This window comes from Oryctolagus cuniculus, chromosome 2 (genome assembly GCF_964237555.1).
Source record: "Oryctolagus cuniculus chromosome 2, mOryCun1.1, whole genome shotgun sequence".
NCBI lineage: Eukaryota > Metazoa > Chordata > Mammalia > Lagomorpha > Leporidae > Oryctolagus > Oryctolagus cuniculus.
In genome coordinates, this window is record NC_091433.1 from 21,888,146 (window position 1) to 21,916,052 (window position 27,907).

Consider the following 27,907-nt stretch of genomic DNA (forward strand, 5'->3'; position numbering starts at 1 on the left):
GGAATAGGGACTTTTTTTCCCCCAATATTTATTTATTTGAAAGGTAGAGTTACAGACAGAGAAAGAGAGAGATGGAGAGAAAGGTCTTCCATCCATTGGTTTACTCTCCAAAAGGCCACAACTGCCGGCGTTGTGCTGATCCAAAGCCAGGAGCCAGGAGCCTCTTCTGGGTCTCCCACGCAGTTGCAGGGCCCAAGTGCTTGGGCCATCTTCTACTGCTTTCCCAGGCTGTAGCAGGGAGCTGGATTGGAAGTGGAGCAGCTGGGACTAGAATTGACGCCCATATGGGATGCTGGCACCACAAGTGGAGGATTAACCTACTGTGCCACAGCACTGGCCCCGGGACTTTTTTAGTGGCCAGGCATCCTCAGTTCTCCACAGAAGAAAGGAACTGGGGACTATGGAAATACAGCTACAGGACTGTAAGAAGTAGTCATGTTCAACTAATGATGACCTTGAAAATACTTCCTGTGAAAAGATAATTCATACTAGAATTTTTCCATTAAAATTGCAAAAAATTAGAAGAATGCAGCCTTCATTAGTCTGGAAATGCCTTCAGTTTCTGGCATGGCTGGATAAATCAGGTGTTACTGATTACATAGGCTTTGTAAAAAATTGTAATTCATTAAAGTGAAGGTGACTAATCTTGGTTTAACAAAGGGCTGGTGACTTCTTAGAAGTTGAGTCTTTGATGAGTGGAAAATACATTTTAGCTTTTTTGAGAAGTAAAAGCAAGGAAAATTACAGAGAAAATAACAAATACAGAATGATGATAGATTATACCTATATGATAGATACTAGATACAGCTTACTGAATTGATATAGTATAAGCAGTGTATTCATTTTGTATTTTTGTAGAATATTTTCCATCATACCTTAATCTCCCAGTATCACTTTATCTTGATTTAGGATAGGAATATAAGAAATAGAACCTATATTAAAATGTTGATTGTTAACATAAAGTTCATTTATTAGTGAGAACTAAATGTAATTTATTACAATTTTATTTACAGTGAAATAAATGTCACATTGTGGTTTGGAAATTGGTGTCATGTTTTCTTTCCAAAGAAAGTCCTACTAACCCTTAATCAGTATGCCTAAGGAATAGTTCTCAGACAGACAGTTGCAGGTCTGTTTGTGTGAGTTCTACGCTAGGATCCCTCTGGCTTGCTTCAGCTCTTTATTGTTGAACTTGTATATGTGCATGTTCACTTAGGTGCTCATTTTTAAAAAATGATATTTATTTATTTATTTATTTATTTTAAAGAATTACAGAGAAAGGAAGACACAGAGAAATCTTCCATACATTGATTGACTCCCCGTGTGGGTGGTAATGGCCCAAGTATTTGGGTCATCCTCTATTGCCTTTCCTGGCACATTAACAGGGAGCTGGATCAGAAGAGGGGTAGCCGGGGCTAGAACCGGTGCCTATCAGGGATGCCGGCATTGTAGCCGGCAGCTTGACTCACTGTGCCACAACACTGTTGGTGCTCACATCGTAATGGTTAGGCATGTGTGTCTCCTTGGTCCTTCCTCTCATCTCCCTGATGGCAACCAATATTACTGCTCTTGGTTTTCTCCCATAACATTTTTTGTTAAAGCTTTATTTATTTATTTGAAAGTCATAGTTACACAGAGAAGGAGAGGCAGAGAGAGACAGAGAGAGAGAGAGAGGTCTTCCATCTGGTGGGTAACTCCCCAGTTAGCCGCAATAGCTAGAGCTGCGCTGATCTGAAGCCAGGAGCCAGGAGCCTCCTCTAGGTCTTGCATTTGGGTGCAGGGGCCCAAGGATTTGGGCCATCTTCCACTGCTTTCCCATGCCATAGCAGAGAGCTGGATTGGAAGTGGATCAGCCAGGACACGAACTGGCACCCATATGGGATGCCGGCACCGCAAGCACTTTACCCGCTACACCACAGTGCCGGCCCTTCACTGACATAATACATTTTCGTTATATAAAAATGTATCAATCTAGTTGAATTCTTAAGCTATTATGATAACAAATATTTCTAAATGAGTGTATATTATAAATACACCATAGTTTTCTTTGCAGTACTTGTAAGTGCTCACTATCCAGTGAAAACATAACTCATACTACTGTTCTTGGTGATACTAGGACTAACTGGTAGGACCTTGTTACAAATCTCTAATATACTTCCACTGCTAGTACTCTACTACTAATTTGTTAAAACTGTAGTATAAATCAGTACCAGTGATAGCCATTTCATCATCGAAGTATTCAGACTAAATGAATCTTTGTTTCCATGACATGCAACAGCTTTCAGTTGATTCTGTTAGAAGTAAAAGCATCTTCACTATGTAATTCCTGCCTTATTGGTATTCTCAGATCCACACAAGTTGCATATCTTTGGTACAAGTCCCTTTCTTTGTAGACATTTGTATTTCTCTCTTCAACAGTGAATTCACATTTCGAAGAAGTTTGAATGTGTTCCTTCCAAATTAATGTGTTAGAAACTTAATCCCCAGTGCAAGTGTTGGGAGTTGTTAGGTCTTCTAGTGTCTGTGCTCATGAATGGGTAAATGCTGCTTTCCACAGGAGAGGCTGAAGGAAGATGGCCCTCCCAGATGCTGCTGGCTTATTTGGGCACTTCCCAGTCTCCAGAACCAGGAGGACGGTACATTCTATTCTTCATGAATGATTCCGGCTCAGGTATTCTGTTGTAGCAGCACATGATGGGCTAAGACAAAGCTGTTCTTTAGATACGATGTCTTCTCTGATGTTATACGATAAAACTCCTGTAGTATCTGATTTAGTTTAGTTCCCTGTCGTTCTTGGGAGTTATCAGGCAATTGCCTTAGTGGATGTAGGTAACACCATCGCATTTGGGTGGGAGTTAAGTGAGTGTGAAAATGTACATCAGAAGCTCTGATTGGTTTATTTTAAATATGTAAGAACCACCCAGAGTTTTCTTTTTTAAAGATTTTATTTATTTGAGAGGTAGAGTTACAGACAGTGAGAGGAAGAGACAGAGAGAAAAGTCTTCCTTTTCAGTTGGTTCACCCTCCAATGGCCGCTGAGGCTGGCGCACCGTGCTAATCCAAAGCCAGGAGCCAGGTGCTTCTCCTGGTCAGGGCCCAAGCACTTGGGCCCTCCTCCACTGCACTCCCGGGCCACAGCAGAGAGCTGGACTGGAAGAGGAGCAACCGGGACAGAATCTAGCACCCCGACCGGGACTAGAACCCGGTGTGCCGGCACCATAGGCGGAGGATTAGCCTATTGAGCTGCGGTGCCGGCCAACACAATGGGTTTTACAATATGTATCTTTAAGTATTCCCATTCTACTTTCAAATGAACTCCAGGAATGGATGGCCCAGGTCCTTGGGCCCTGCACCCACATGGGAGACCAGGAGAAGCACCTGGCTCCCGGCTTCAGATCAGCGCGGTGCGCCGGCCGCAGCGCACCTGCCGCGGCGGCCATTGGAGGGTGAACCAACGGTAAAGGAAGACCTTTCTCTCTGTCTCTCTCTCTCTCACTGTCCACTCTGCCTGTCAAAAAAATAAAATAAAAAAAAATCAATGGATACTTTAATTTTGCCATCACGGTGTCACAGTTTGTCTGATGTTCTAGTGGTAGAAGGTTTGGGTACTTAGAAAATTTTCATTATTGTTAATAACACTGTAAGAATACTCTTGAGCTTCTTAGTTGTATGAATGTTGTTGTAAATTCTGAAAAGTGAAAATTCTGGGTTAAAGATGATGAACATTTACTATTTTAATTGAAAATGCTAAAGTTACCCTCCACAAATGCTACATTATTTTATACTCTCACAGGTGTATGAATGTGCCACTTCCCACACCTTTAGAAGGCATGTTTTGCTTTGTTTTCTAACATCTCTCTTGAGGTAACATAGACCTACTTTCAGCTGCACAGATTTTCCCACCTAGTTTTATTTCCAGTGATACTTATGCCTTATGAGGATCTGACTCCCATCTGGTATTATTTTTCTTCTGCTTTTCTAGAATTCCCTTGAACATTTCTAGCATTATAGGACTTCTGGTGTTTAATTATTTCCCTTTCTGTAAAATTTCATTTCACTTTTATTTTTGCCTTGTAAGAATTCTAGGTTGACAGTTTTTTTGTTTGCTGATGAAGTGCTTTCTGCATTGCATTTTATGATACTCTGCTTATTCCCGATTTTAAGCTTTTTGATTCTGATGTGTCTCAGTGTAGTTTCCATTGTTCTTTCCCTGGGATCGATTTATTGATGTGAGATCTGTGGGGTATAGCTTTAATGTGATTTGGAAAAATTTTGGCTGTTTTTTCTTCAAGTATGTATTTTTTATCTTCCTCTCTTCTGTCCTCAGGGACTCGAATTACACACAGGGAATAGATTGCTTGATATTATTCCACAGTTCTCTTTTCACTTTGGACATCTTATTTTTTAAGAAGATTTATTTATTTAATTTGAAAAGCAGAGTTAGGAGAGAGAGAGAGAGAGAGAGAGAGAGAGAGAAGGAAAGAAAGAAATCTTCCATCCACTGGTTCACTCCCCAAATGGCCGCAAAGGCTGGGGCTGGACCAGGCTGAAGGCAAGAGCCAGGAGCTTCATCTAGGTCTCACCCATGGACTGCAAGGGTGGGCTATCTTCCAAGTGGACTATCTTCCACTGCTTTGCACAGGCCCTTAGCAGAGACTTGGATTGGAAATGTAGCAGCTGGACTTGAACTGGTGCCCATATGGGATGCTGGTGTTACAGACACAGCTTAACCTGCTTCGCCATAGCACCAGCCCCTACTTTGGATAACTTCTATTGCTTATTGTACTTAAGTGTGTTAATATTTTAGTTTGCTGTGTCCGTCATTAATCTTTTTTTTCTCTTCTACATATTAGTTTTAAACTTTTTATTCCAGTTTCTTGAACATAGAGAATATACTGATAATAACTTTTAGTATATTTGTTTACTAATTCTCTCCTATATGCGATTTTTTGATTCGTTTTGATGAACTAATTTTTTTTTTTTTTTTTTTTTTTTTTGACAGGCAGAGTGGACAGTGAGAGAGAGAGACAGAGAGAAAGGTCTTCCTTTTGCCGTTGGTTCACCCTCCAATGGCCGCCGCTGCAGCCGGCGCACCGCGCTGATCCTGGCAGGAGCCAGGAGCCAGGTGCTTTTCCTGGTCTCCCATGGGGTGCAGGGCCCAAGCACCTGGGCCATCCTCCACTGCACTCCCTGGCCATAGCAGAGAGCTGGCCTGGAAGAGGGGCAACCGGGACAGAATCCGGCGCCCCAACCGGGACTAGAACCCGGTGTGCCGGCGCCGCTAGGTGGAGGATTAGCCTATTGAGCCACGGCGCCGGCTCATGAACTAATTTTGTCTTCTGTTTTTCTGTAGCTGACTTAGCATGCCTCAGAGTTTTTCACTGGACTTCAGACATTGTTGATTCCACCTTACTAGGTGATGGGTATTCTGTGTTCCTGTATTCTTAAGCTTTGTTCTAGGACTGGGTTGAGTTACTTGGAGACAGTTTAATCATTTTAACTCGTACTTTCACAAGCTTTGTTAGGTAAGATCATTGTAGAGTTTAGTCTAGGGTTAGTGTTACTCAGTACAGAGACACAAACCTTCTTAATATTCTTAATATTGGTGGCCCACAGATTCCAAAGTTTTCCACTTTGGTTGGAACAGACACTATTCCTTGCTGTGTGTAGCCATTGGTGAGTGTGGTGGCCTCCTCTGGTGCATCTGCTGATCAGTAGTCAGCTGAAGACTCAAGCAGCCCTTTCCAGATGTCCAGGGTTCTCACTCTGAACCGCACACTCTCCTCTGGGTCTTAGTCCTGTGATTTCTTTCATTTATTTATTTATTTATTTATTTTTTTTTTTGACAGGCAGAGTTAGTGAGAGAGAAAGGTCTTCCTTTTTCTGTTGGTTCACCCCCCAAGTGGCCACTATGGCTGGTGCGTTGAGGCCGGTGAACTGCGCTGATCTGAAGCCAGTAGCCAGGTGCTTCTCCTGGTCTCCCATGCAGGTGCAGGGCCCAAGCACTTGGGCCATCCTCCACTGCCCTCCCAGGCCACAGCAGAGAGCTGGCCTGGAAGAGGAGCAACTGGGACAGAATCTGGTGCCCCGACTGGGACTAGAACCTGGGGTGCTGGCGCTGCAGGCAGAGGATTAGCCTAGTGAGCCGCAACACCTGCCAAGTCCTGTGATTTCTATCACTCTTGGCCTTCCCAGACTCCGAGTTTCGTTACTATCCCTTATTGCCCGATACTCAGTATCTTGAAAACCATAGTGTGTGTGTGTGTGTGTGTGTGTGTGTATTTAAATTTATTTATTTCTTTGTTTTGAGTGCGTTTTATTGTAACCCTCATCCCTGTAACCTCATATTTGCTGGAAATGCAAATTCTGACTTACTGAATTTTAGCAAGTGAACCACAGAGGATATTTCATTTGTTAAGTTAAATGCTCACTGGCTTATTCCTTGTTGTACTGCTAAAAGGAAATACCAGAACTGGGGAACTCAGAACCAATAAAAATTTATTTGGCTCACGGATTTGAAAGATGGGAAGTTCAAGTTTGAGAGGCTGACATCTGGTGAGGGCTTCTTCCTGTGTCATAACATAGCAGAAGGCATCACATGACGTGGAGAGAGCAAGAGAAAGAGCAAAATACATCCTTTCTGAGGACCCCACTCTTGATGGTGAACTCAAAGTTGCTGTAACATGGTAATCCATGTGAGGGGATGGAGCCCCCATGGGCTGATCACCACTCAGGGTCCTACTTTTTCAACACTATTGCACTGGAGATTCAGCTTCCAACACGTGGCTTGAGTGGACGCCTTGAAACTTAATGTGTGTATTCTTATCTTAATGTTAATTCTCAGTACCTTACCTAGAGTATTACTGGTGTTATACTCATTGTATATGATGCTAACTTACGTGAATGTGTGAGTATTGATCATGTGTTTAAGTTCATTGATGGTAGAAGGACACTGCAGTAGGTGTTTGAGCAGTCAGAATTCTGAGGACAGAACCTAGTGGTAGATGTTGGCTGGACCCTAAGACTAAAGCTAGACTTTGATAGATGTGTAGTTACCATTGTACCTTCTTGTTTTAACCCTAATAATAGCGATAGTCCTTCATTATATATATTTTTTTTTAAACTTTTATTTAATGCATATAAATTTCCAAAGTACGACTTATGGATTACAATGGCTTCCCCCCCCATACCGTCCCTCCCACCCACAACCCTCCCCTTTCCCACTCCCTCTCCCTTTCCATTCACATCAAGATTCATTTTCGATTATCTTAATATACAGAAGATCAGCTTAGTATACATTAAGTATGGATTTCAACAGTTTGCTCTCACACAGAAACAAAAAGTGAAAAATAATAGATGATTTTTTTAAATGATGATGAAATCAGAGCAGACCTATTGTCATGTTTAATCCCAGTGAGAGTCAAGTTGGGAATTGATAATTTCTTTTTTTTTTTTTTTTTTTTTTTTTTACAGAGGATCAGTTTAGTATGCATTAAGTAAGGATTTCAACAGTTTGCACCCCCATAGAAACACAAAGTGAAATATATTGTTTGAGTACTCGTTATAGCATTAAATCTCAATGTACAGCACATTAAGGATAGAGATCCTACATGAGGAGTAAGTGCACAGTGACTCCTGTTGTTGACTTTACCAATTCACACTCCTGTCTATGGCATCAGTAATCTCCCTATGCTCCAGTCATGAGTTTCCAAGGCTATGGAAGCCCTCTGAGTTCTCCGACTCTTATCTTGTTTAGACAAGGTCATAGTCAAAGTGGAGGTTCTCTCCTCCCTTCAGAGAAAGGTACCTCCTTCTTTGATGACCTGTTCTTTCCACTGGGATCTCACTCGCAGAGATCTTTTGCCAGAGTGTCTTGGCTTTCCATGCCTGAAATACTCTCATGAGCTTTTCAGCCAGCTCCGAATGCCTTTAGGGCTGATTCTGAGGCCAGAGTGCTATTTAGGACATCTGCCATTCTATGAGTCTGCTGAGTATCTCACTTCCCATGTTGGATCACTCTCCCCTTTATTTACTCCATCAGTTAGCGTTAGCAGGTACTAGACTTGTTTATGTGCTCCCTTTGACTCCCAGTCCCTTCACCATGACCAACTGTGAACTGAAACTGATCACCTGGAACAGTGAGATGGCATTGGTACATGCCACCTCGATGGGATTGAATTGGAATCCCCTGGTATGCTTCCAACTCCTATATTTGTAAAGCCATGCTTTCTTATTTTATAAATCTCTGTAGCTTTATGAGATTGGTAGTTTTTACTTTTTAATTTCCAAATGAGAACAGAAAATAAGTCAGTTTGCCTAAATGTCTGAACTCTTACTTTGGTGTTGTTTTTAATGACGGTTCAGTACACTTGTTTTGGTTATTAGTGAAGACTGAGGGAATCATGGGTAATTTTGTTAGAGATATTTTGATTATAATCAACAATAATCTTGAAGGGCTTTACAAATTTTGTTGTAAATTAGTTGCTTGCATTTATCGTCTCTCATAGGCCTGTCTGTTGACTGATGAGTCAATTGAATCAGTATTAAAAATAATGTTAAGATCTCTGGCTTTCTCAGAAAAGGTTGTGATACAAGTTAGGTGGTATTGATAGTAATCATGAGGTTTCCTCAGCTCTGATCTGAGAGCAGCATCCTATTAATGATTTCTTTGAAGATTGGCTGATAAAATTTTGGATGTCGGTAGCTCATGGGATGGGATTAAGAGCTGAATTGGTGCTACAGCAGCAGAGTTACAGGGGTAGGAGATGGGGCAGGAGTTAAAGTTATGCTTGTGTTAAAGGATAGAAACTGTTCACATTAACTTAAAGTTTTCTTTAACGGATTTTAAATGTTTGAATTCAGGATCTGAAGAAAGGTTTTCAGATGTTTGGTTAATACATTTATTGGAAAAATCATTGTTTAAAAGTTGGGTTAGCTCTCAGCAGCCTGCTTTTGAGCTCTGAAGAAGTTTGCTTTCTTTGGAGCTGCCTGATATTTCTTCTGGACAAGGGACATTTTGCGATGGTTTCATCTCTTTAACTTCTCTCATAGGCTTCTTCTCAGCCACTGGATCTCTAGTATGTCCACGTGGGCTTTTTTATACATCTCCTCCATCATTTCTGGAGTCACATTGTTCTTTATGTGTTGAGAGAATTGCTTTTGTAAGTATGTCCATCTTCTTCCATTAGGTAATGCGCATAATCCCTAATGTTCTGCCTTGTGGTGTGCTTCCCATGCACTCTGCATTAAACTCCATGCTTTCAGAGTGGTAACCAGGGAGTAGTGTGGTGCTGTGAGGGATAGACAAGCCTCCATCCACAGCTCCCTTCAGCACTCCAAAAACTCTATTGCCAGTAGTAGTTCTGGCAAGGCCTGCATCCAGATAGTGGGTGAAGGCACCAGGTTGAACAGCAATTCCTTCCATATTGGATTCATCTCCAGTCACCTCCACTCGGCCTTCATAGATCTTGTCTGTGCCAGACCTACTGAGAAGCCTGCGAGCTGGCAGCAGGCTAGTACAGTATGCTGCAGCATCATTGGTCAGGCCAGCTCTCACACTAGAGTTTGGTCATTCTTGTGCATAAGCTGTGCAGGTTGTCATACGCTCTTCTGTACACAGGGCATAAACAATCTGACAAATGTATCTCTGTTAGTTACGTGACCTATCATTCTGTATTTGGATGCACTGCACTTAATTTTATCCTGGATCATCAAGTGCTTCCTAGCACAGTAATCAGCTTTATCCTCTCCTCATCGTCTTTTATGTTTCACTTGTTATCTCTTAAAGAAGGCCTTGTTTTAGATGACTTTAACAAACCCCATCCTGCGGAACAGAGACCTGCATCACAGCTCGACACAAACTTAGCTTTATTTCTGTTTGGTGAAAAGGTATTTCACTTTGCCTGTGTTCTCCTGTACTTAGTGTCAGTGTCTTTGTCTATCTTGCATGCTAAGATTAAAATTATTAAAACAGGGAATGTGTAAGTACCAGCGGCCCTTATCTCTAAGCCAGTTATGGCATCTGGGGTGGTGCGTATCAGTCTGATATTGCTATCCTTGTAGATTGAATTCTCAGATCAGAGGTTGTTAGCTGGTATCTTCCAGAATCTCGGTCAATCTTCACTCATTTCAGACTATGATAGAGTGAACAAATCAAGGTAAAAATTTAACTTGTTTTACAATTAAATGATTTGCCAAAAAATTTAAATACTTCTATATGTCAAGCACTGCTTTTTTTTATGCTTCTTGTGAAATAAATCACTGAATCCTCACAGTTTGAAGGTTAGCATTTTGCAGGTAAGAAAACTGAAGTACAGAGAGTAATGTAGTTTACTGAAGTAGAGAAGAGATTTGGATTATCTGTGTAGCCTGGAGACCAAGTGTGTGCTGTTTGATATCACCGTTTTAGGTTGGAGAGAGCCACAGATGCAGTTTGTGCTTTACTAGCATGATGTCACTTCTCTGAGTTTGGGAGTCAGTGCATTTTTACAGAACATTCAGCTTGGTCCAGCGGTGAAGATTTCAAACTTTGAAATTTACTTCAAATATTATATCTCTTTTCCAGTAGTTGTATGAAATAAAATAAATTGCTAATTCTCAATCCTTAGTTTTTTCATCTCTAAAAGTGAGAATGGGGTTGGTACTGTGGCATAGTAGGCTAAGCCTCTGCCTGTAGCTCCAGCATCCCATACAGGTGCTGATCCAGCTTTCTGCTATAGCCTGGGAAAGCAGTGGAAGATGGCCCAAGTCTTTGGGCTCCTGTACCCGTCTAGGAGACCCAGAAGAAGCTCCTGGCTCCTGGCTCCTGGCTTCATATCGGCCCAGCTCTGGCCATTTTGGCCATTTAGGGAGTGAACCAGTGGATGGAAGACCTTTCTGTCTGTCTCTCCATCTGTCTGTAACTCTACCTCTCAAATAAATAAATAAAATAAAATAAAATGAGAATGACAGTACTTTCCTTGATGTGCATTCCTTTCTCTTTCTCTGAAACATCACACTAAGCTGTGTTAGTAGTATTTTCAGGGCAGGAAGACCCTGCAGTTGTTGGTAAAGAACTCATCTGCTTTAACCAGCTCAGGTTTAGACTTTGGACAGTGTGTTATTTTCATGACAGTTGTCCTTTGGCAAAGTCTGCTTACACTGCAGTGAAGAAGCAGGGTTTCCTCTCCACCTCTATACTAACATTTTATTTCAGAGTATCTGAACTGTTACTAGTATCAGGCAGTCTTACCTTTTTAAAGTTTCATAGTCTCCAAAATGTGTCTTAAATGTACCTATTCTAGTCCGAGGGAAGTTCATTTATTCACACTTTAAACTGTGACAGTAACATAATGTTGACACATTATTATAAAAAAAAAAATCCCTCAGGGACCGTTCTTGCACCCCTTGTGGATATCCACCTACGGAGAGGCTCAAGTCTTTTGTACAAAATGGCATAGTGTTTGCATATAACTTGTGTCCATCCACGCATGTGCTTGAAATAATATGTAGATTACGTACACCTAGTACAATGGAAATGCTTTGTAAATAGCTATTGCACTGTTTTGTTTAGGGAATAAAGATAAAAGAAAGTCCATACATTTTTAGGAAAGATGGGATTTTTTGTTTTGAGTGTTTTTGATCTGTAGTTGGTTGAATCCCTGGGTGTGGAATCCACAAATACACGGTGCTGACTGTATAAAAATTGCTCCAAGTATTTTTATTGTCTAGCACTTTAATACATCCTACGCATGCATTTTAATTTAATCTTCATAACTGTGGTAAGCAGTTTCATTTTCCTCATTGTGCAGATGAGAAATATGAGGCTAAAGAGAGGTTAAGCTTCTGGCAAAGGTATCACTATTTAAGTAGTTTTTGTCTGTCAGACCACAGACTTTGAGTGCTTAATGTTGGTGATAAATGACTTCTCCTGGGTATTAAGGTCTTAAATTGGGTATTTTAAAATAAAATGGGAAATACGAATATAAATCTTGAAAATCAGCATCAAAATTGTGCAGCCCAGGCCTCCCAAGGAACTAAAACCGGAAAGCCATCAAGAACCCAGAGAGTATTGGCACTTGGCACTGCTTGGGACGCCAGACCATGCTCCCCAGTCCAGTTCCTTGTTGATGCTGGTGTGTAGATGCATTTGTTATCTAACTTTAAGCAATGCCTGGTAAATAATAGCATCGAATAAGTGCTTGTACAACTGCTCTTATCAACATTGTGATTAGTAGTAGAAGGCATCTCATTAAATACATTTTACAAATATTTAAGAATAGTATGACTATAAAATACCAAAAATATGCCAGTTAGTATCTGAAAATAGTTGCCCTCTGGTTATTGTTTTATTAAGACTAAATTAGTGAATTTAAGTCTATTTAACTCAATGTTTTCTCCTCCATAGTTTATCAGAGAAGATATGAAATACAAAGATGCTACTAATAAACACAGCCATCTGCACAGGGAGGATAAGCATATAACTGTGGAGGACTTATGGAAACAATGGAAAACATCAGAAGGTAAGACTTTGTGATTTTGGGTCCCTTGCTTTCTGTACTTTTGTCCCACTCCAGCCATTGTTAACTCATTAATTGATGGAATGATTTTGTCATTATAATTTAGAAACAATTTTTTTGTGTTTAGTTTTGAAAGGTGATTTTTATCTTTCTTAGATTCCTTAAGCATCAGATAATTTTCAGATAATTTGGCACCTTATACCAGATACTTACACTAGATGTCTGAGAGCTTAAAGGTGTGAATCATTGTCTCAGCTTTTAAATGTGATTATTGTAAAAGATTTAATCAAATAGACTTATAGAAACCCAGTTTTCTTTTCAGTTGTAGAGAATAGTTCCTTAAGTCTTTAGAAGGCCAGAACTTTTGAACTTTTACTTAAGTAAGTCCTTTTTGGAATTTCCTAATATAGTAGCCCACTCTTATAGGATATGTTCTAAGACCCAAGTAGATGCTGGGTTGCACATTGTATGTACAGTTTTTTTCCTGTACATACATAATCATTACCAGAAAATTTAATTTATAAATTGGGCACAAAAAGAGATTAGGAACAATAATTAAGAAAATAGAACATAACAGTATACTGTAGTAAAATTTACGTGGATGTGGCCTCTCCTGTCTCTACTGCCACCGGGCAGGTAGCACATACAGTGTTGCACAGGACAGAGGGATGATTCATGCCCTGAGCAGAATGGTGCACAGTTTCATCATGCAACTCAAATGGCGATTGAACAATTACAAAGTTTTTACTTCTGGACTGATCTGGTATTTTCAGATCAGGGATGATTGTGGATAACTGAAACCATGGGAAGTGAAACTGTAGATAATGGGGATCTACCATAATTGCGTGACAAAACTGTGTTGCTTGTATTTATTCCTTTTTCTACCTTTAAGTTCTCAAGTTATCTGTGAACAGTAGACTTTTAGGACAGGAAAAGTCTGTGATCTGAAAACTTGGTCCCTAAAACTAGGAAGCTACTAAAAAAAAACTATTTGTTTATTTTTTTGAGTAACATTGTCAGCCATAATGTTTTCTTTCCTAAGGTATCTGTTCTTTTATGGAAGTCACCAAATTATGTTGTAGCATATATTTTTCTCTGCAAATTTGAATAATGAAATAAAATTAAAAGGAACCTGGTGCAGATTACCAAGTAGGAATGTGAAGAAATAGTAAAATTTACTAGGCTGTCAGTGGTAACATTTGAAAAAGGAAAAATATAGAAAACTATCCTACCAATTTGCAATATTTCCTTAATATAGAAGAAGGTTGTGGCTTGCTGACACATTTTTAAAAAGAGGCATCTGTTGAAATATACCAGGAAAGAGAAATAAGATGACAAAGAAAAAGCACTGGATCAAAGTTATAGACTTAAAAACCTTCTTTGTTTCCTCTCTTCAACACCATTTAAAAATAATACAAACTCTGATAAGAATATAAGTAAGAGTATCAATTTCACAGGGAAAAGAGAGTGTGAAAACAGTCTTAATTTATTCATGAGAAATATCTCAGCAATATGTAGCTATTACCAAAGGGATTCCATTAAAGAATCTAATGCTACTAGTTTGTTTATATATATATATATATATATATACACACACACACACATACATACACACATATACATAACATATATATACATATGTGTGTGTGTATACATATATATAAGGATTTGGGTATAAGGTACATTGAGTGGAACTCATTTGGCTATGTGTGAAGAAAGATGTATTTGACCCCTGAATTCTAATGCTGCCACTGTGCTTCAGTCACCAGCATTTCTTGCCAGGATAATTGCAGTAGCCACCTGATGGTTCACCCTGCTATAGTCAATTATTTTCTAGCACAGTAACCTATTTAAAGTATAAATCTGATCTGATCAGTGCGTAGCTCAGAGTAAAAGCTGAAATTATTACAGTGACCTGTAAACCTCTACTTGACCACCCCTGCCCCATCATCTTTCTTATAAGCTCTTTTGCTCCATCCATCTCCCTCACTCACTGCTCCATCCAAGCTGGACCTTTTGCTGTACCACAAATGCAGGAGCTCCTGGCTAACTCCCTTAGCCCCTCTGATCACCCAACTTCAAATTGCAAGCACTCTTAATCCTTCCTGGCCCACACTTCCCTTTCCCCATGTTATTTGGTATCTTCTAAGCTATTGTAGAATTGACTTACTCATTATGTTTCAATGCCTCACTTCTCTCTCTTCTGCCCCCAAGAGTGTCAGCTTCAGAGAGTTGTGTGTCTTTATTTTGTTCATTAATGTACCCCAAACTGGGGGAGGGGGCTCTGTCTTCACTTCCATTTTGGGGTTTCCCACCCCAGTGACTTTGGTGAAATCTTTTATAATCTGTGAGAATGTTTGTTTGCTTATTGTGTTTTAGTTTACAGCATTTCCAAGTTGAATAGCTTCTTAGCTCTCTTTTTTCTTAGCTTTACCCTCTAAAATCTTAACCTTATGATAGTGAGATGGTTTTCCCCTAAATCCAGCCAGTTGGCCAAATCCAGTGTCCCATTTAAGCTTGGTAGGTGGTCAGGGATGGGAGTGGTTGTGAGAGGGCTCCTGTTAACACAGCTGCTTAGGAGAGAAGAGAAGGAAGAGTGTAGTGATGCAAACATTCACTGGAATGGTGACCTAATTGATTTTCTTAACCTATCAGACTCTTTACTGGGGGCGGGGTGTTATTGCTGGAGTAGTGGTTTTGAAATCCTTCTTTGACGAACCTCAGGGTTCCTGGAAGTGTCCCAGGGACAGGGCCTGCTGAATGTGCAGAGTTCTGCTTTTGTGTGTTGTTTTGTTTCTATTTAAGATTTCGCTTGGGAAACAGAATGGTTCTTCTGAAAATATTTGAAAATGGTTGCAGTAGTTATTAGAATATGCCTCCACAATAATATATAATTTAAGGTTGTTTAGCTGAATATGTACAAAAATGTGTGCATGTATATATGTGTATACACACAAATGAAATGAAATGAATAATTGTATAAAACATGTGTAGGTACACATATGTGTATAAGTGTATACACACACGAACATGTAGTCTCATTCTTTGTCCATCATTGTCGTGTCTCCTGTGCCTAGAATAGGGCCTTATTTAATCAGGTTTTTTGAGTACAGACAATTTTATTGCAATGCATTACATGTATTCCTGAAAAACTTAAATTTTGTAAACTTAAAAATGACAGTTTAGGAGAAATGGGGTTGAAGCAAACTACTTAAAATCTGCAGTTTTAACCAGAGTAGCAGCTGTACTAATAAAAATACTAGCAGAGGTATAAGGAATTTTAAAATTTCTAATCGATAAATAGTATAGTAGATATAGTAATTATCTTGAAAAAGAAGCAAAGCTAACTTATTGGAAGGTATTAGGTAGGGTTAAGATTGCTAAAAATGAAAAGAAAGACAAACCACATGGAGATGACAACTGAGCAGCAAGCGTTTCCAAGACAGGTTGTGTCCAAATTGAGCTAAGAGGAAGAAGGAGGGGTGGATGGATGTGATATTCACAGCTTGCTGAGGTGGGGTTAGTATTGCAGTTACTTTGTGATGTGAAATCATAATGTGCTTGGAAAACTCACTTATGAAATGATGTGACTTTTTTATTAATATTAGTGGGACCCGTAATTAGCAGGTTTACAAAAGCTAATTCACATTACAGAAGCATATGCAGAATAGACTGTTTGTGTGCCTATTATTTGTTAAGCAGGAATCGCACTGGATCCTAGGTATTAAAGATAAATTGAACATGGGTCTGAGGTGTATAGTACAAGTATCTGAGTAGAAAAGACAAAGTAAGCATAAACTTAAAATATACGGTGGCATGTATTAAAATGAAAGGAAGTTCAGGGTATGGTAGGATTATACAGAGGTGGTGTTTGGGATGGGCTGTGAAGGTAGATCAGGAGTTCTGGAAGCAGATAAGGAAATGGTAGCTCCTTTTTTCTCCTCCCTCTCTTTCTTCCCTCCCTTTTCTTCTTTCCTTCCTCCTCCTCCTCTCACTGTTGCTCTTGATTTGTTTTATTCATTTACAAGACAGAATGACAGAGAAAGAGAGAGACAGAGAGAGAAAGAGGTCCTCCATCCACTGGTTGACTTCCTAGGATCAGGCTCAAGACAGGATCCTGGGGCTCCATATGGGTTTCCTACATGGGTGCAGGGGCCCAGGCTCTTGGGCCATCTTTTGCTGCTTTCCCAGGTGTATTAGGAGGAAGCCAAATTGGAAGTAGAGCCGCCGGGACTCAGAACTTTGCTGCTATGGTGACTTGACCTGCTGAGCCACAGTGCCAGCCCCATTGTTTTTTTTCAGTTACTTGAAAATTTGCTACAAGTGGAGATGGCATGCTATAGATACGTGTGTGGGCTTTTAAGCTATGCAACTTTAAATCATGGTTCTTCTATTTATTAATGTGAACACATTTAAAAATTCACTTCTAAGGTGTAATTCTTATTTGATAGAAATGAATACTGTAATAAAAGTACCTGGTGTAATTCCTAGCAACACCTAGTAGGTACTTAGTAAATGCTGACTTCTCTGTAATAATGCTGAATAAACATGGTCCACTGTATTTAAAGTTTTGCAGCATTTATGATAAAGTCTTACAATATTCATCAATGAAGTGAACAGATTAGGCTATGTACTACCATGGTAATGTGCAGATATCTGAATGGTAAAACGTACCCAAGATCTTTCTGGAGTTGCCAGCTGGGGACAAGTAAAAGTGCATTATGCAGACATTGATTCTGACTTCAACTAGGAAAATTTCAGCAATGACTTAAATGCAGTTTTTTGTTTGTGTAGAGACTACTTGGTCAAGTTGTACATGGCAATAGTCCGATGAAAATGAAAACCATCTTAAAAGCTGATATGAGATTTCAGATACGTTTTGATAAACTGGGTGGTTTTTTTTATTTTTTAAAGTTTATTTATTTATTTGAAAGGCAGAGTTACATACAGGCAGAGGAAGAGAGTGTGAAAGGTCTTCCATCTGCTGGTTCACTCCCCAGTTGGCTGCAATGGCCAGAGCTGCACTGATCCAAAGCCAGCAGCCAGGAGCATTTTCTGGGTGTCCCACATGGGTGCAGGGGCCAAGGACTTAGGCCATCTTCCACTGCTTTCCCAAGCCATATCAGAGAGCTGGATAGGAAGTGGAGCAGCCAGGATTCGAACCTGTGCCCAAATGGGATGCTGGCTCTGTAGGCGGTGGCTTTACCCGCTACGCCACAGTGCTGTCCCCTACATTGAGTAATTTCTGAGAATTGCTGGATATAATTAAATGGTAGTCAGGTACTCAATCAAGGAGAGCGTAGATAGAAAATTATTGTTTACAATAAGATTTAGGGATTAGAATATCTTAACAATTAATTAAGTAATACGCTGTTTTTAAAATGAAAACTCAGTAGGTAGTTAATGTAATGTGACAGCCACGAGGTAATCTTTTTGTCTTGCTCAATATGGATCTTATTGTACCTAAGAGCACCATATAATTTTGGGCTTTACAAATTGAATAGTCATTTGGAAATTTAGGAAACATTTTAATTCTTTTTAAAGAATTAGATATTTAAAAGAATAGACAAAGGCAATTAGTAGTTTCCAGTGTTAAGCCCAACAGTGAGAAAATGAACAAGTCTGTTTTTTTTTCCTGTTTAGATAGGACAGCAAAAATACAATATAAATGTAAATGTAGTAAAGGAAGAAATCCACATCTGAATTCAGCTGTTAAATTTCTAAACCTATAGGGGATTATCAATAATTCCTATATAGAGATCCTTTATATAAAGTTCTTCTGGATGTGAAAATATAAGTGGATTTCTAAAAGTTGGTAAAATCTACCAGCTTTTGATGGTGTATGCTGTTGGTTACAGTAAAACTGGAGTGGAAAAAAAAAGTGTAAATGAAAAAATATCAGTGCATGTTGTTTAGATATTATTGGAAGAGTAACTCAGAGTGGAGGCCTTGCTGATAGTGAGGTAATGTTATCTTTCTGACATCTCTCAACAATAGAATATTTCTTTGTGTGCTAACAATATGCCTGGTAGTCAGTGGTAGGGTATAGGAAATATAAAATATGGCCTTTCCTCCCAAGGAGCTTGACAGTAATTTGCATGCAAACAGGTAAAATGTTAAATAGCAGCGCAAGGAGGTTTGGTTAAATACTGTGTAAGTGGTACTAATATAGGAATTTAAGAGAAAGGCTAGATTTGTCATGGAGAAATTTTCATTTGGGAGATGGATCCTCAATGAGATTTTGAAAACAAAAATTTTCATAGAAATGAGAGAGAGGGCTGTATGGGTTAGCACACTTTAAAATAAAAAAATGAGTAGGTGCAATTCCAGACTTTTACATGCTAAATTACTCAAATAATAAAGTTTATGAGCCAGACTTTTTTTTTTAAGATTTATTTATTTGAAAGGCAGAGTTAGAGGGAGAGAGATCTTTCATCTACTGGTTCTTTCCCTAAATGGCCGCAGCGGCCAGAGCTGGGCCAGGCCAAAACCAATATCCTGAACTTCTGTCTGGGTCTCATGGGTCGTGGCTGGGACCCAAGTACTTGGGCCATCTTCTGCCCCCTTCCCAGGCACGTTAGCAGGGAGCTGGATGACAGGTAGAGTAGCCAGGACTGTCAGCAGCAGTGTGACATGGAATACTGGTGTAACTGGTAGCAACTTAACTCATTGCACCACAGTGCTACCCCTGGAAACCAAAAAAATTTGGACTATGTGAAATAATAATGACCACTGTTTCAATATTTGCCTTGCCGTTGACATGTAGTGTTTAACTTGTATGTGTCTTAGTTATGTCCTCTGTTAAATGCGCGCAAAAGTTTCCTACCACATCAGATTATTGAGAATGAAATGAATTTATACATGTAAAGGGCTTGGAGCTGCATCTAGCACGAAGCAGGTGCTCAGTGAGTGTCTGTTGTTATACTGTTTTAGCAAGGCAGCTGTGACCGTGGCACATTTATGCAACGTTGGAAAACAAGAATAGAGGGAGAGAGGGAGACCAAACTATAGTGAAAGTGCCGTTTAAACCTGATAAGCTGGCTCCAAAAGTGGCAAATAAGATGCCCTTCGTACACCAGTGCCTGCCAGTCCATGGTGGTTGCCTGGAGTGCCGTATTTAAGGGAGCTTGGTCTTGGTAGCAAAGAAGAATATTGTAGAAATTATTGATTAGAAATATTTGTACTGTGTGTTAAGTGATAGTGGTTTGCCCTTTAGCATTTTTATCATCATTGCACTGAGGAGTTACTGCAGCATCTTGGCTTAGAAAATCTTGTACTATAGATTATGGGGAGGTGAGTTCACTGTAGGCAGGAAGATTAGCATTGAGTTTAATGTGGATCTGAGCAGAGAGGATGAAACATTGTGAATGTCTTTTAAAGGAATACCTAGTTCAACTTTCTCCCTGTGTTTGGGATGAACTTCATTTTTTTTCTCCTTGTGGTTTTGGACCCATTGGGCATGAAGGGATTCCTTATACTGATTCACACAGTCGGCCTTTTTTAGTGAGTGCTTATTATGATCATTAACCTAGCTACTGAGGGTATAAGGTGAAGAATGCGTTCGTTCTCTGTTCTTCACCTATCCATAGTCTGTTGGTGGAGAAAGATCTGTTTACAAGTAATTAAGACCTGTGTTGTGATCTATAATTGAGACTGTGTTGCAGGCTCTATGCAATAAGAGGAGAAGGGTATTTTTACAGAGGTTCAGAAAGGCTGGGGCCAGTGCTGTGACATAGCGGGTAAAGCCTCTGCCTTCAGTGCCAGCATCCCATATGGGCTCAGGTTCAAGTCCCGGCTGCTCCACTTCCAATCTAGCTCTTTGCTATATGGCCTGGGAAAGCAGTAGAAGATGGCACAGGTCCTTGGGCCCCTGTACCCACGTGGGAGACCCAGAAGAAGCTCTGGCTTTGGATCAACAGCTCCGGCTGTTGCAGCCAGCTGGGGAGTGAACCAGTGGATGGAAGACCTCTGTCTGTCTCTCTCTCTCTCTCTCTCTCTCTCTCCTTCTCTCTGTGTAACTCTGAATTTCAAATAAATAAATTTTTTTTTTTTAAAAAGAAGAAAGGCCAGGGAATTGTATTATAGGATGTTCACCTTTTGTCTCTTGTCACATCTTCACTGAATTAATGAATGACATTTGAAACACAAGTCTCTTAATATGGTATAAATTCTTGTGTTATTTTAGTAGATCAGATTTTAACACTTCTCAATGTTCATACCATCCTCTTAGATTTAGGAGACGCTCTTGTTAGCCATCAGAAGAAGTATTTATTGGGTTCTCACTGTCCACAGGAAATAGTTTCTACAGGGAAGGCCTGTTTTTGAAGTGGAGTCTAGTTTCAGAATGACAGATGTCATCATTTGTACCACTAAAAAAGGGCCTTTCATAGTGAGGTTTTTCTAGGGGCAGGCATTTAGCCTAGCAGTTAAGGTGTCTGCATCCTGCATTTGAGTACTTAGTTCCACTCTCAGCTCTAGCTTCTGACTCCTGCTTCCTGGAATGCAGACCCTGGGAGGCAGCAGAGATGGCTCCAGTAACTGGGTTCCTGCCATCCACACTGCTGCCCACTTCATCCTCCGCCCACCTCCAGGGATTGTGGGCATTTGAGGAGTGAATCAGCAGACAAGTCCTCAGTATCTCTGTGTCTCTGGAATAAATATTTAAAAAGTTTCTTTTATATAGAGAATAGGAGACAGACATACTGCTTAGTCACTTTTACCAGCCCAACACATCAAGGACCTTAAAACGCATTTTTTCTAGCAAAATGCTGTCAGTATTTCTTGATCAGTTTACAACGTAGGCAAACACATTTATGTATTTATTAGAATAGATTTTTATATTGTATGTCAAGTGTGCCCTTTATTCTGTTATAATCGAGTAGATTTCTTTTTATTATAATATCCAAATGAGTTCAGAGCACTCAAAATAAGTTGCTAATCTGTTGTAATCATGATCCCGTGTTAGCACAAATATTTCTATGTATCTGTTTCCTTCATGTCAGATCTTCCCATCAAAGTTAACTGTTTTTTTATTAGTTTTCAAATTTCTTTTTCTCTCTTAAAAAAAAAAAACTTTAATTTTATTTGTTCAAAGGGCCGAGACACAGAGAGACGAGAGTTATCTTTCATCCATTGATTCACTACCCAAAGGCCAAAATGGCTGGGACCCAGCAGCCAGGAACTCAGTCTGTATTTTCTCTGTGGGTGGCAGGGACAGAACTACTTAAGCTGTCACTACCACTTCTCTGGGGTCACATTAGGAGGAAGCTGCAGTTGTAAGAGCTGGGATGCAGGTGCCACAAGTGCTATCTTAACCACTACACCAAACACCTGCCCCCTTCTTTCTTTTATTGTTGACATTCTTCCTCTTTTACTTTAGGGCATTTGAGTTTTGGAGATTCAGATTCACTGTATATTGCTGATTTGCCAGGATTAATTTTGTCTTTTAATTTGTGGAAGACACTTAACTTGGATACAATTCTGTCTTCCTTTTATCGTTCATTTTTCTTTAAGATTTATTTGTTTATTTGAGAGGCAGAGTTACAGACAGAGGGAAAGACACACACACACACACACACACACACACACAGGTCTTCATCCAGTGGTTCACTCCCCAGATGGCTGTAATGGCTAGAGCTGGGCGGATTTGAAGCCAGGAGCCAGGAATTACTTCCAGGTCTTCCACATGGGTACAGGGGATCAAGCACCTGGATCATCTTCCACTGCCTTCCCAGGCTATTAGCATAGAGCTACATCAGAAGAGGAGCAGCCAGGACACAAACCAGTGCCCATATGGGATGCTGGCACCACAGGTGGAGACCAAACCTGCTATGCCACAGCACTGACCCCTATAGGTCGTTCTTGGCTTTATTCTGAAATAGAGTCCGCTTCTCAGAAGAGATTGCAAACTACTTATCAAATATTTCTGTACTCTGGAAAATTTGAGAATTTCTCTTCTTTAGGAACTTATGAAGTAAACATATTTTGAACGTCATTTTTTCCCCACAGCAAAATTTTCCAGTGTATAATTCATCCTATGAAACTTTCCTAAGATTGTTTTATTTGCCTTACTATGGTTTTCTATATACCTGAATTATTGTACATTTCTCCTCTGCTATGTTCAGACTCAAGAGATACCTCAAGTTTGGAGTATAATAACAGAACCTGCAGAAGGTAAAAATGAGGGCTGTCTACCTTTCAGTGACTGCAATGGACTACCTGCAGTAGGCTTTTTTTTTTTTTTTTTTTTTAAAGATTTTATTTATTTACTTGAAAGGTAGAGTTACGGACAGTGAGAGGGTGAGACAGAAAGAAAGGTCTTCCATCATTTGGTTCACTCCCAAACTGGCCGCAAAGGCCGGAGCTGCACCGATCCGAAGCCATGAGTCAGGAGCCAGGAGCTTCTTCAGGGCCTCTCACGCAGGGCCAGGAGCCCAAGGACTTGGGCCATCTTCTACTGTTATCCCAAGCCATTGCAGAGAGCTGGATTGAGGAGCAGCCGGGACTAGAACCAGTGCCCATATGGGATGCTGGCCTAGCAGGCGAAGGATTAACCTACTGAGCCACAGGGCCAGCCCCTGCTTTTGAAATATTAGATTGTTCTTTTTCCCAACAGTAGCGAATGATTTTCATATGGATGTATGCTAAGTTTTCCTTCATCAGTCCTTGGTTTGGGAAGTGGGTGGGTAGAAAGGACTCAGAATGTAGCCATGGAAAGTCAGATGTATGGTATTGCAGTTCCACTTTACATGGAGCACATTCCTGCTGCTGTTGCTTAAGGGTCGTCTTTGTTGGTAATTGTATTCTTCTCCTCAAAGATGATCAGTTCAAGGAAGTCCTTCTCTTTTCAAATATGTCTTATGCTTACTTGATTCCTTTCTTTCCCCCTATTCAAATGAATGTAAGTTAGCATTTTAGAAGCAGTTGTTATAGAAGTAATGCAAATTGAAAATACATTGAAAATTGAAATTTCTATAGCAATTAGCCAGACTTTTAATTTGAATATTGCTGTGGCTCAGTTCTAAAGATTCTATTTATATAATTTTGAAATGTGTACATATATACACATTTGTTTTATTGCATATATAAATACATAGTTCAGAGAAAATAAATGATAAAACATATGCTAAATCAGCAATGGGTATTTGGCCAAGTGGTTAAACTACAGATTGAGACTCCCACATCCCATATTGGAGTGCCTGTTATATGGTCCAGCCTTATTAATAATTTTTAATATTAATATTTGGTGGGTTCTTGCCATCTATTCGGATAAGAATTTTGAATATTGGCTCAAAATAAACCAGGCGACAAGGTGGTAAGTTTTAAACTTTTATTCAGTGAAAGAAATACACAGGAAAATGAGGGCTTTATTTTGGGGAGGAAGAAGTCTAGAAACACAAGCAGGGCCCATACCAGGCAGACAGCTGGCCAGTTGCCACGTGGAGCAAAGTGTATGATTATGAGCAGCCACAGGCAGCTTAGCGGTGGCAAGAAAGCTGAGGCAGAGAGGCGGCCAAAAGGCCACACGCCCGAAGGCCTGGGACAGCCAGGGGAGGGCCCACTGTGCTCCAGGCTTTTTATTCACATCCAAAGTAGTCGGATTGGTAGGTGAGTGTACAGGTGAGGTCAGGAAGGGGTGTGGTTTTCCAGCTCATGGGTCTAATTGATTTAATCCCATCTGCCTGCCTGTGTCACCTGGGCTCAAGTCTTCTTAACTCCAGCTTCCTGCTAATGCACAGCCTGGGAGGCAGTAGGAAGGGATAGATGCCACTTTGGGAGTGTGGTCTACCATATTGCAAAGTATCTGCCGAGAGTTCTTGTGGAGGTTGTTTCTTTTAGGTCTCAGTAATCAGAATTCATGTCCTCCTGAGTGATGTTTTGTGTTTATCTTGTGAATCCTGTGACTAATTTGTTTCCTTTTTTGCCTACCTTTCATAGCTGTTACTAAGCGATTTGTATATTTTGTTCATGTTTTTAATTCAGCTTTATTTTATTTTTCATGGTTCAATAGCATCTTTCATCTTTTATTCTCTTTACCTTATGTGAACCTTTGTAAGCAGTTTTTTTTTATCCATAAGAATGGGTGACAGAGTAAAATGAGAAATGGGTAGTGGTTTTATAGGGAGAAATAAAATACATGGAAAACTGATTAGATTTGGCAAGAAGAAAATTAGTATTAACCTTCAAGAAATCATTTTAAATATTGTTGTCTCAGACATATACACACACAGACACAACACAACTTTTTTAAAGATTTATTTATTTATTTATTTGAAAGAGTTTACACAGAGAGAGAAGTAGAGAAAGAGAGTGAGGTCTTCCATCGGCTGGTTCACCCCCCAACTGGCCGCAACGGCTGGAGCTGTGCCAGTCTTAAGCCAGGAGCTTCTTCTGGGTCTCTCTCTCAGGTGCAGGGGTACAAGGACTTGGACCATCTTCTGCTGCTTTCCCAGGCCATAAGAGAGAGCTGGATGGGAAATGGAGCAGCTGGGTCTTGAACCGGCGCCCATATGGGATGTCGGCACTGCAGGTGGTGGCTTTACCTGCTGTGCCACAGTGTGGGCCCCAAACATAATTTCTTAAAAAAGACTTAAGTGGAGCGGGCGTTGTGGCTTAGTGGGTAAAGTCGCTGCCTGCGATACTGGCATCCCATGTGGGTGCTAGTACGAGTTCTGGCTGCTCTATTTCTGATCCAACTCTATGCTGATGTACCTGGGAAAGCAGTGGAAGATGGCCCAAGTCCTTGGGCCTCTGTCACCCACAAGGGAGATCTGGGAGAAGCTCCTGGCTCCTGGCTCTTGACTTTGGGCTGGCACAGCTCTGGTCACTCAGGACATTTAGGGAGTGAACCAGCAGATGGAAGATCTCTCTCCGCCCCTCCCTCTCTCTCTCTGTGTAACTTTGCCTTTTAAAGAAATAAATATTTTTAACAAAGAAATACTTAAGTGGATGGAGCTCAATAGAAAGATCCATTGATGAAAGAATGGGTAAACAAACTGTAGATATACATAAAGTGGGATATTATTCAACCTTAAAAAGGAAGAAAGTTCTGATACATGCTGCAATATTAAGGATATTATGCTAAGTGAAAAAAAATTAATCACAGGCACACAACTCAGGACCCCAGCAGCCCAGAGCCTCAGCACCAGCTTTGGAGAGTGAGGTGAGATCAGACTGCAGCAGCTAAAGCCACTGGCAGTAAAGCTGCAGGGAGAGCCTGGAGTGAGTCTGACTTGCAGCCCTGTGGGGCACAGTGTGCCTGCCAACCAAGGGGGGAAAGAAGGGATGCGCTTCTGATTCCCCACCACACAGCATGGGTGTCGTATAACTAGCCAAGAGCAGGCAGTTGCCATTTTGGACATACGTAACAGCTGAGCCAGCTCCTGTCTGCCTGTCCAGCAAACAGCTGAGAGGAAACACCTGAGTCTGGCTGGGAGCATTGACAGGGTCTGGGAGCTCGTGACTGTGGGAGCCTGTATGCTGAAATTGTGAAAACACTGTGGCTGGGGCCACTGCTGTAAGCACAGCAGGTTAACACCCTGGCCTGAAGCGCGGCATCCCATATGGGCGCTGGTTTGAGACTTGGCTGCTCCACTTCCAGTCCATCTCTCTACTATGGCCTGGAAAAGCAATAGAAGATGGCCCAAGCCCTTGGGCCCCTGCACCGGTGTGGGAGACCTGGAAGAAGCTCCTGGCTCCTGGCTTCGGGTCAGCTCGGCTCCGACCATTGCAGCCAATTTGGGAATGAACCATCAGATGGAAGACCTCTTTCTGTCTGTCTGTCTCTCTCTCTCTCTCTCTCTCTCCTTCTCTCTATGTAACTCTGACTTTCAAGTAAATAAATTAATCTTAAAAAAAAAAAAAAAGAAAAAAGCACTGTGGCTGCGTGGGAGGGTACCAGGTGTGGCTGGCTCTTCGGGCCATCACTGTGGGTAGCTCCACATGCTCAGGCTCCCTGTTTCCCTGGTGAGGGTCATTGCTTCAGAATCTGTGCTTATACTGAGAACAGCATAGATCCTTTGTGTTGCTTTTGTAGCAGGGCAGATGAATATTAGACCTGCTGGGGCTAGTGCCCAGGCACTGGTCACCTTGGAGGAGAGGAGATGAGCATGAGACTATGCCAACAGAGTCACCTTGGACACTCTTCTTACCCTGGCACTGAACAGAGCTTCCTGGCTACACCCAGCAATGCCTCAGGGTGTTCACTGAAAGAGCAGACACTCCACTAATGCACAGAGGTCCAGTCCAAAGATAAAAGCCATCACAGGGGCAAAAAAAAGTATCTCCACAAATGCCTAAATATAAACACAGCAATTCAAGAAACGAGAATAAGGAAGACAATATGACACCCCCAAAGGAAAACAACACTTCAGTACTAGAATGTGAAGTTGAAGAGACTGAAGAAATGCCAGAAATGGAATTCAGAAAACTGATCATAGGAATGCTTAGACATAATCAGAAGCAAATCCATGAACCAAAGAAATCCATACATGACATGAAAGAAAATTTTCCTCATGAAATTGAGATTTTAAAGAGAAATTAGTATGAAATATTGGAAGTGAGGAATTCAGTAGAACCAATAAAAAGTGTGGAAAGCTTTAACAACAGATCATGATGCAGAAGAAAGAGTATCTGAATTAGAAGATAAATCTCTTAAAATTTACAATCAGACCAAAAAAAAAAGAAGAAATTAGAAAACAAAAAAACAGTGTTGGAGATCTATGAAATATTATCAAACGACCCAACATATGGGTCTTAGGAATTCCTGAAGGTGTACTGAGAGAGAGAATGGATTAGAAAGCCTTTTTAGTGAAATTATTACAGAAAACTTCCCTAATTTAGAGAAAGAAAGGGACCTCCAAGTACAGGAAGCACATAGAACTCCTAATAGGCATGACTAGAAAAGATCTTTAACATGACACATTGTAGTCAAACTCTCCACAGTAAAATAAAGAAAAGATTTAAAATGTGCATGAGAGAAATGCCAGATTACTCTCAGAGGATCTCCAATTAGACTCACAGCTGACTTCTTATCAGAAACCCTACAAGCTAGGAGAGAATGGCAAGATATATTCCAAGTTTTAAGAGAAAAAAAAAACAAACACCCAGAATACTATACCTGCAAAGCTCTCATTTATGAATGAAATGTGAAATAAAGACTTTCCATAACAATTAGAAATTGAAAGAATTTGTTAACACTCGTCCAGCCTTACAAAAGATGCTTAAGGATGTGCTACCCACAGAAACATGTCATCACTATGAAAGAAGGTGAAGGCAGAAAAATCTCCCTGTAAAAGTACAAAGGAAAGCCTAAGTAAAAAATAGGAATATTTATGGAAAAATGGCAGGGCAAAGTCCATTACTTATCAGTAGTCACCTTGGATGTAAATGGCCTCAGTTCTCCAGTTAAA

General features: G+C 40.5%; 1 protein-coding gene and 1 pseudogene across 4 annotated transcripts in view; one reads left to right on the plus strand and one right to left on the minus strand.

Annotated features, from left to right (window-relative positions):
* Positions 1–27,907, plus strand: part of STIM2 (stromal interaction molecule 2) — a 175,480-nt gene that overhangs the window by 95,017 nt on the left and 52,556 nt on the right. For all 4 annotated transcript variants that reach the window (XM_002709383.5, XM_008274823.4, XM_070068117.1 and 1 more), the window contains exon 3: positions 12,386–12,500. In XM_002709383.5, coding sequence (XP_002709429.3) covers positions 12,386–12,500 — 115 coding nt within the window. The remainder of the gene's footprint in view (positions 1–12,385; positions 12,501–27,907) is intronic.
* On the minus strand, positions 8,932–9,822 carry LOC100351474 (large ribosomal subunit protein uL18-like; annotated as a pseudogene).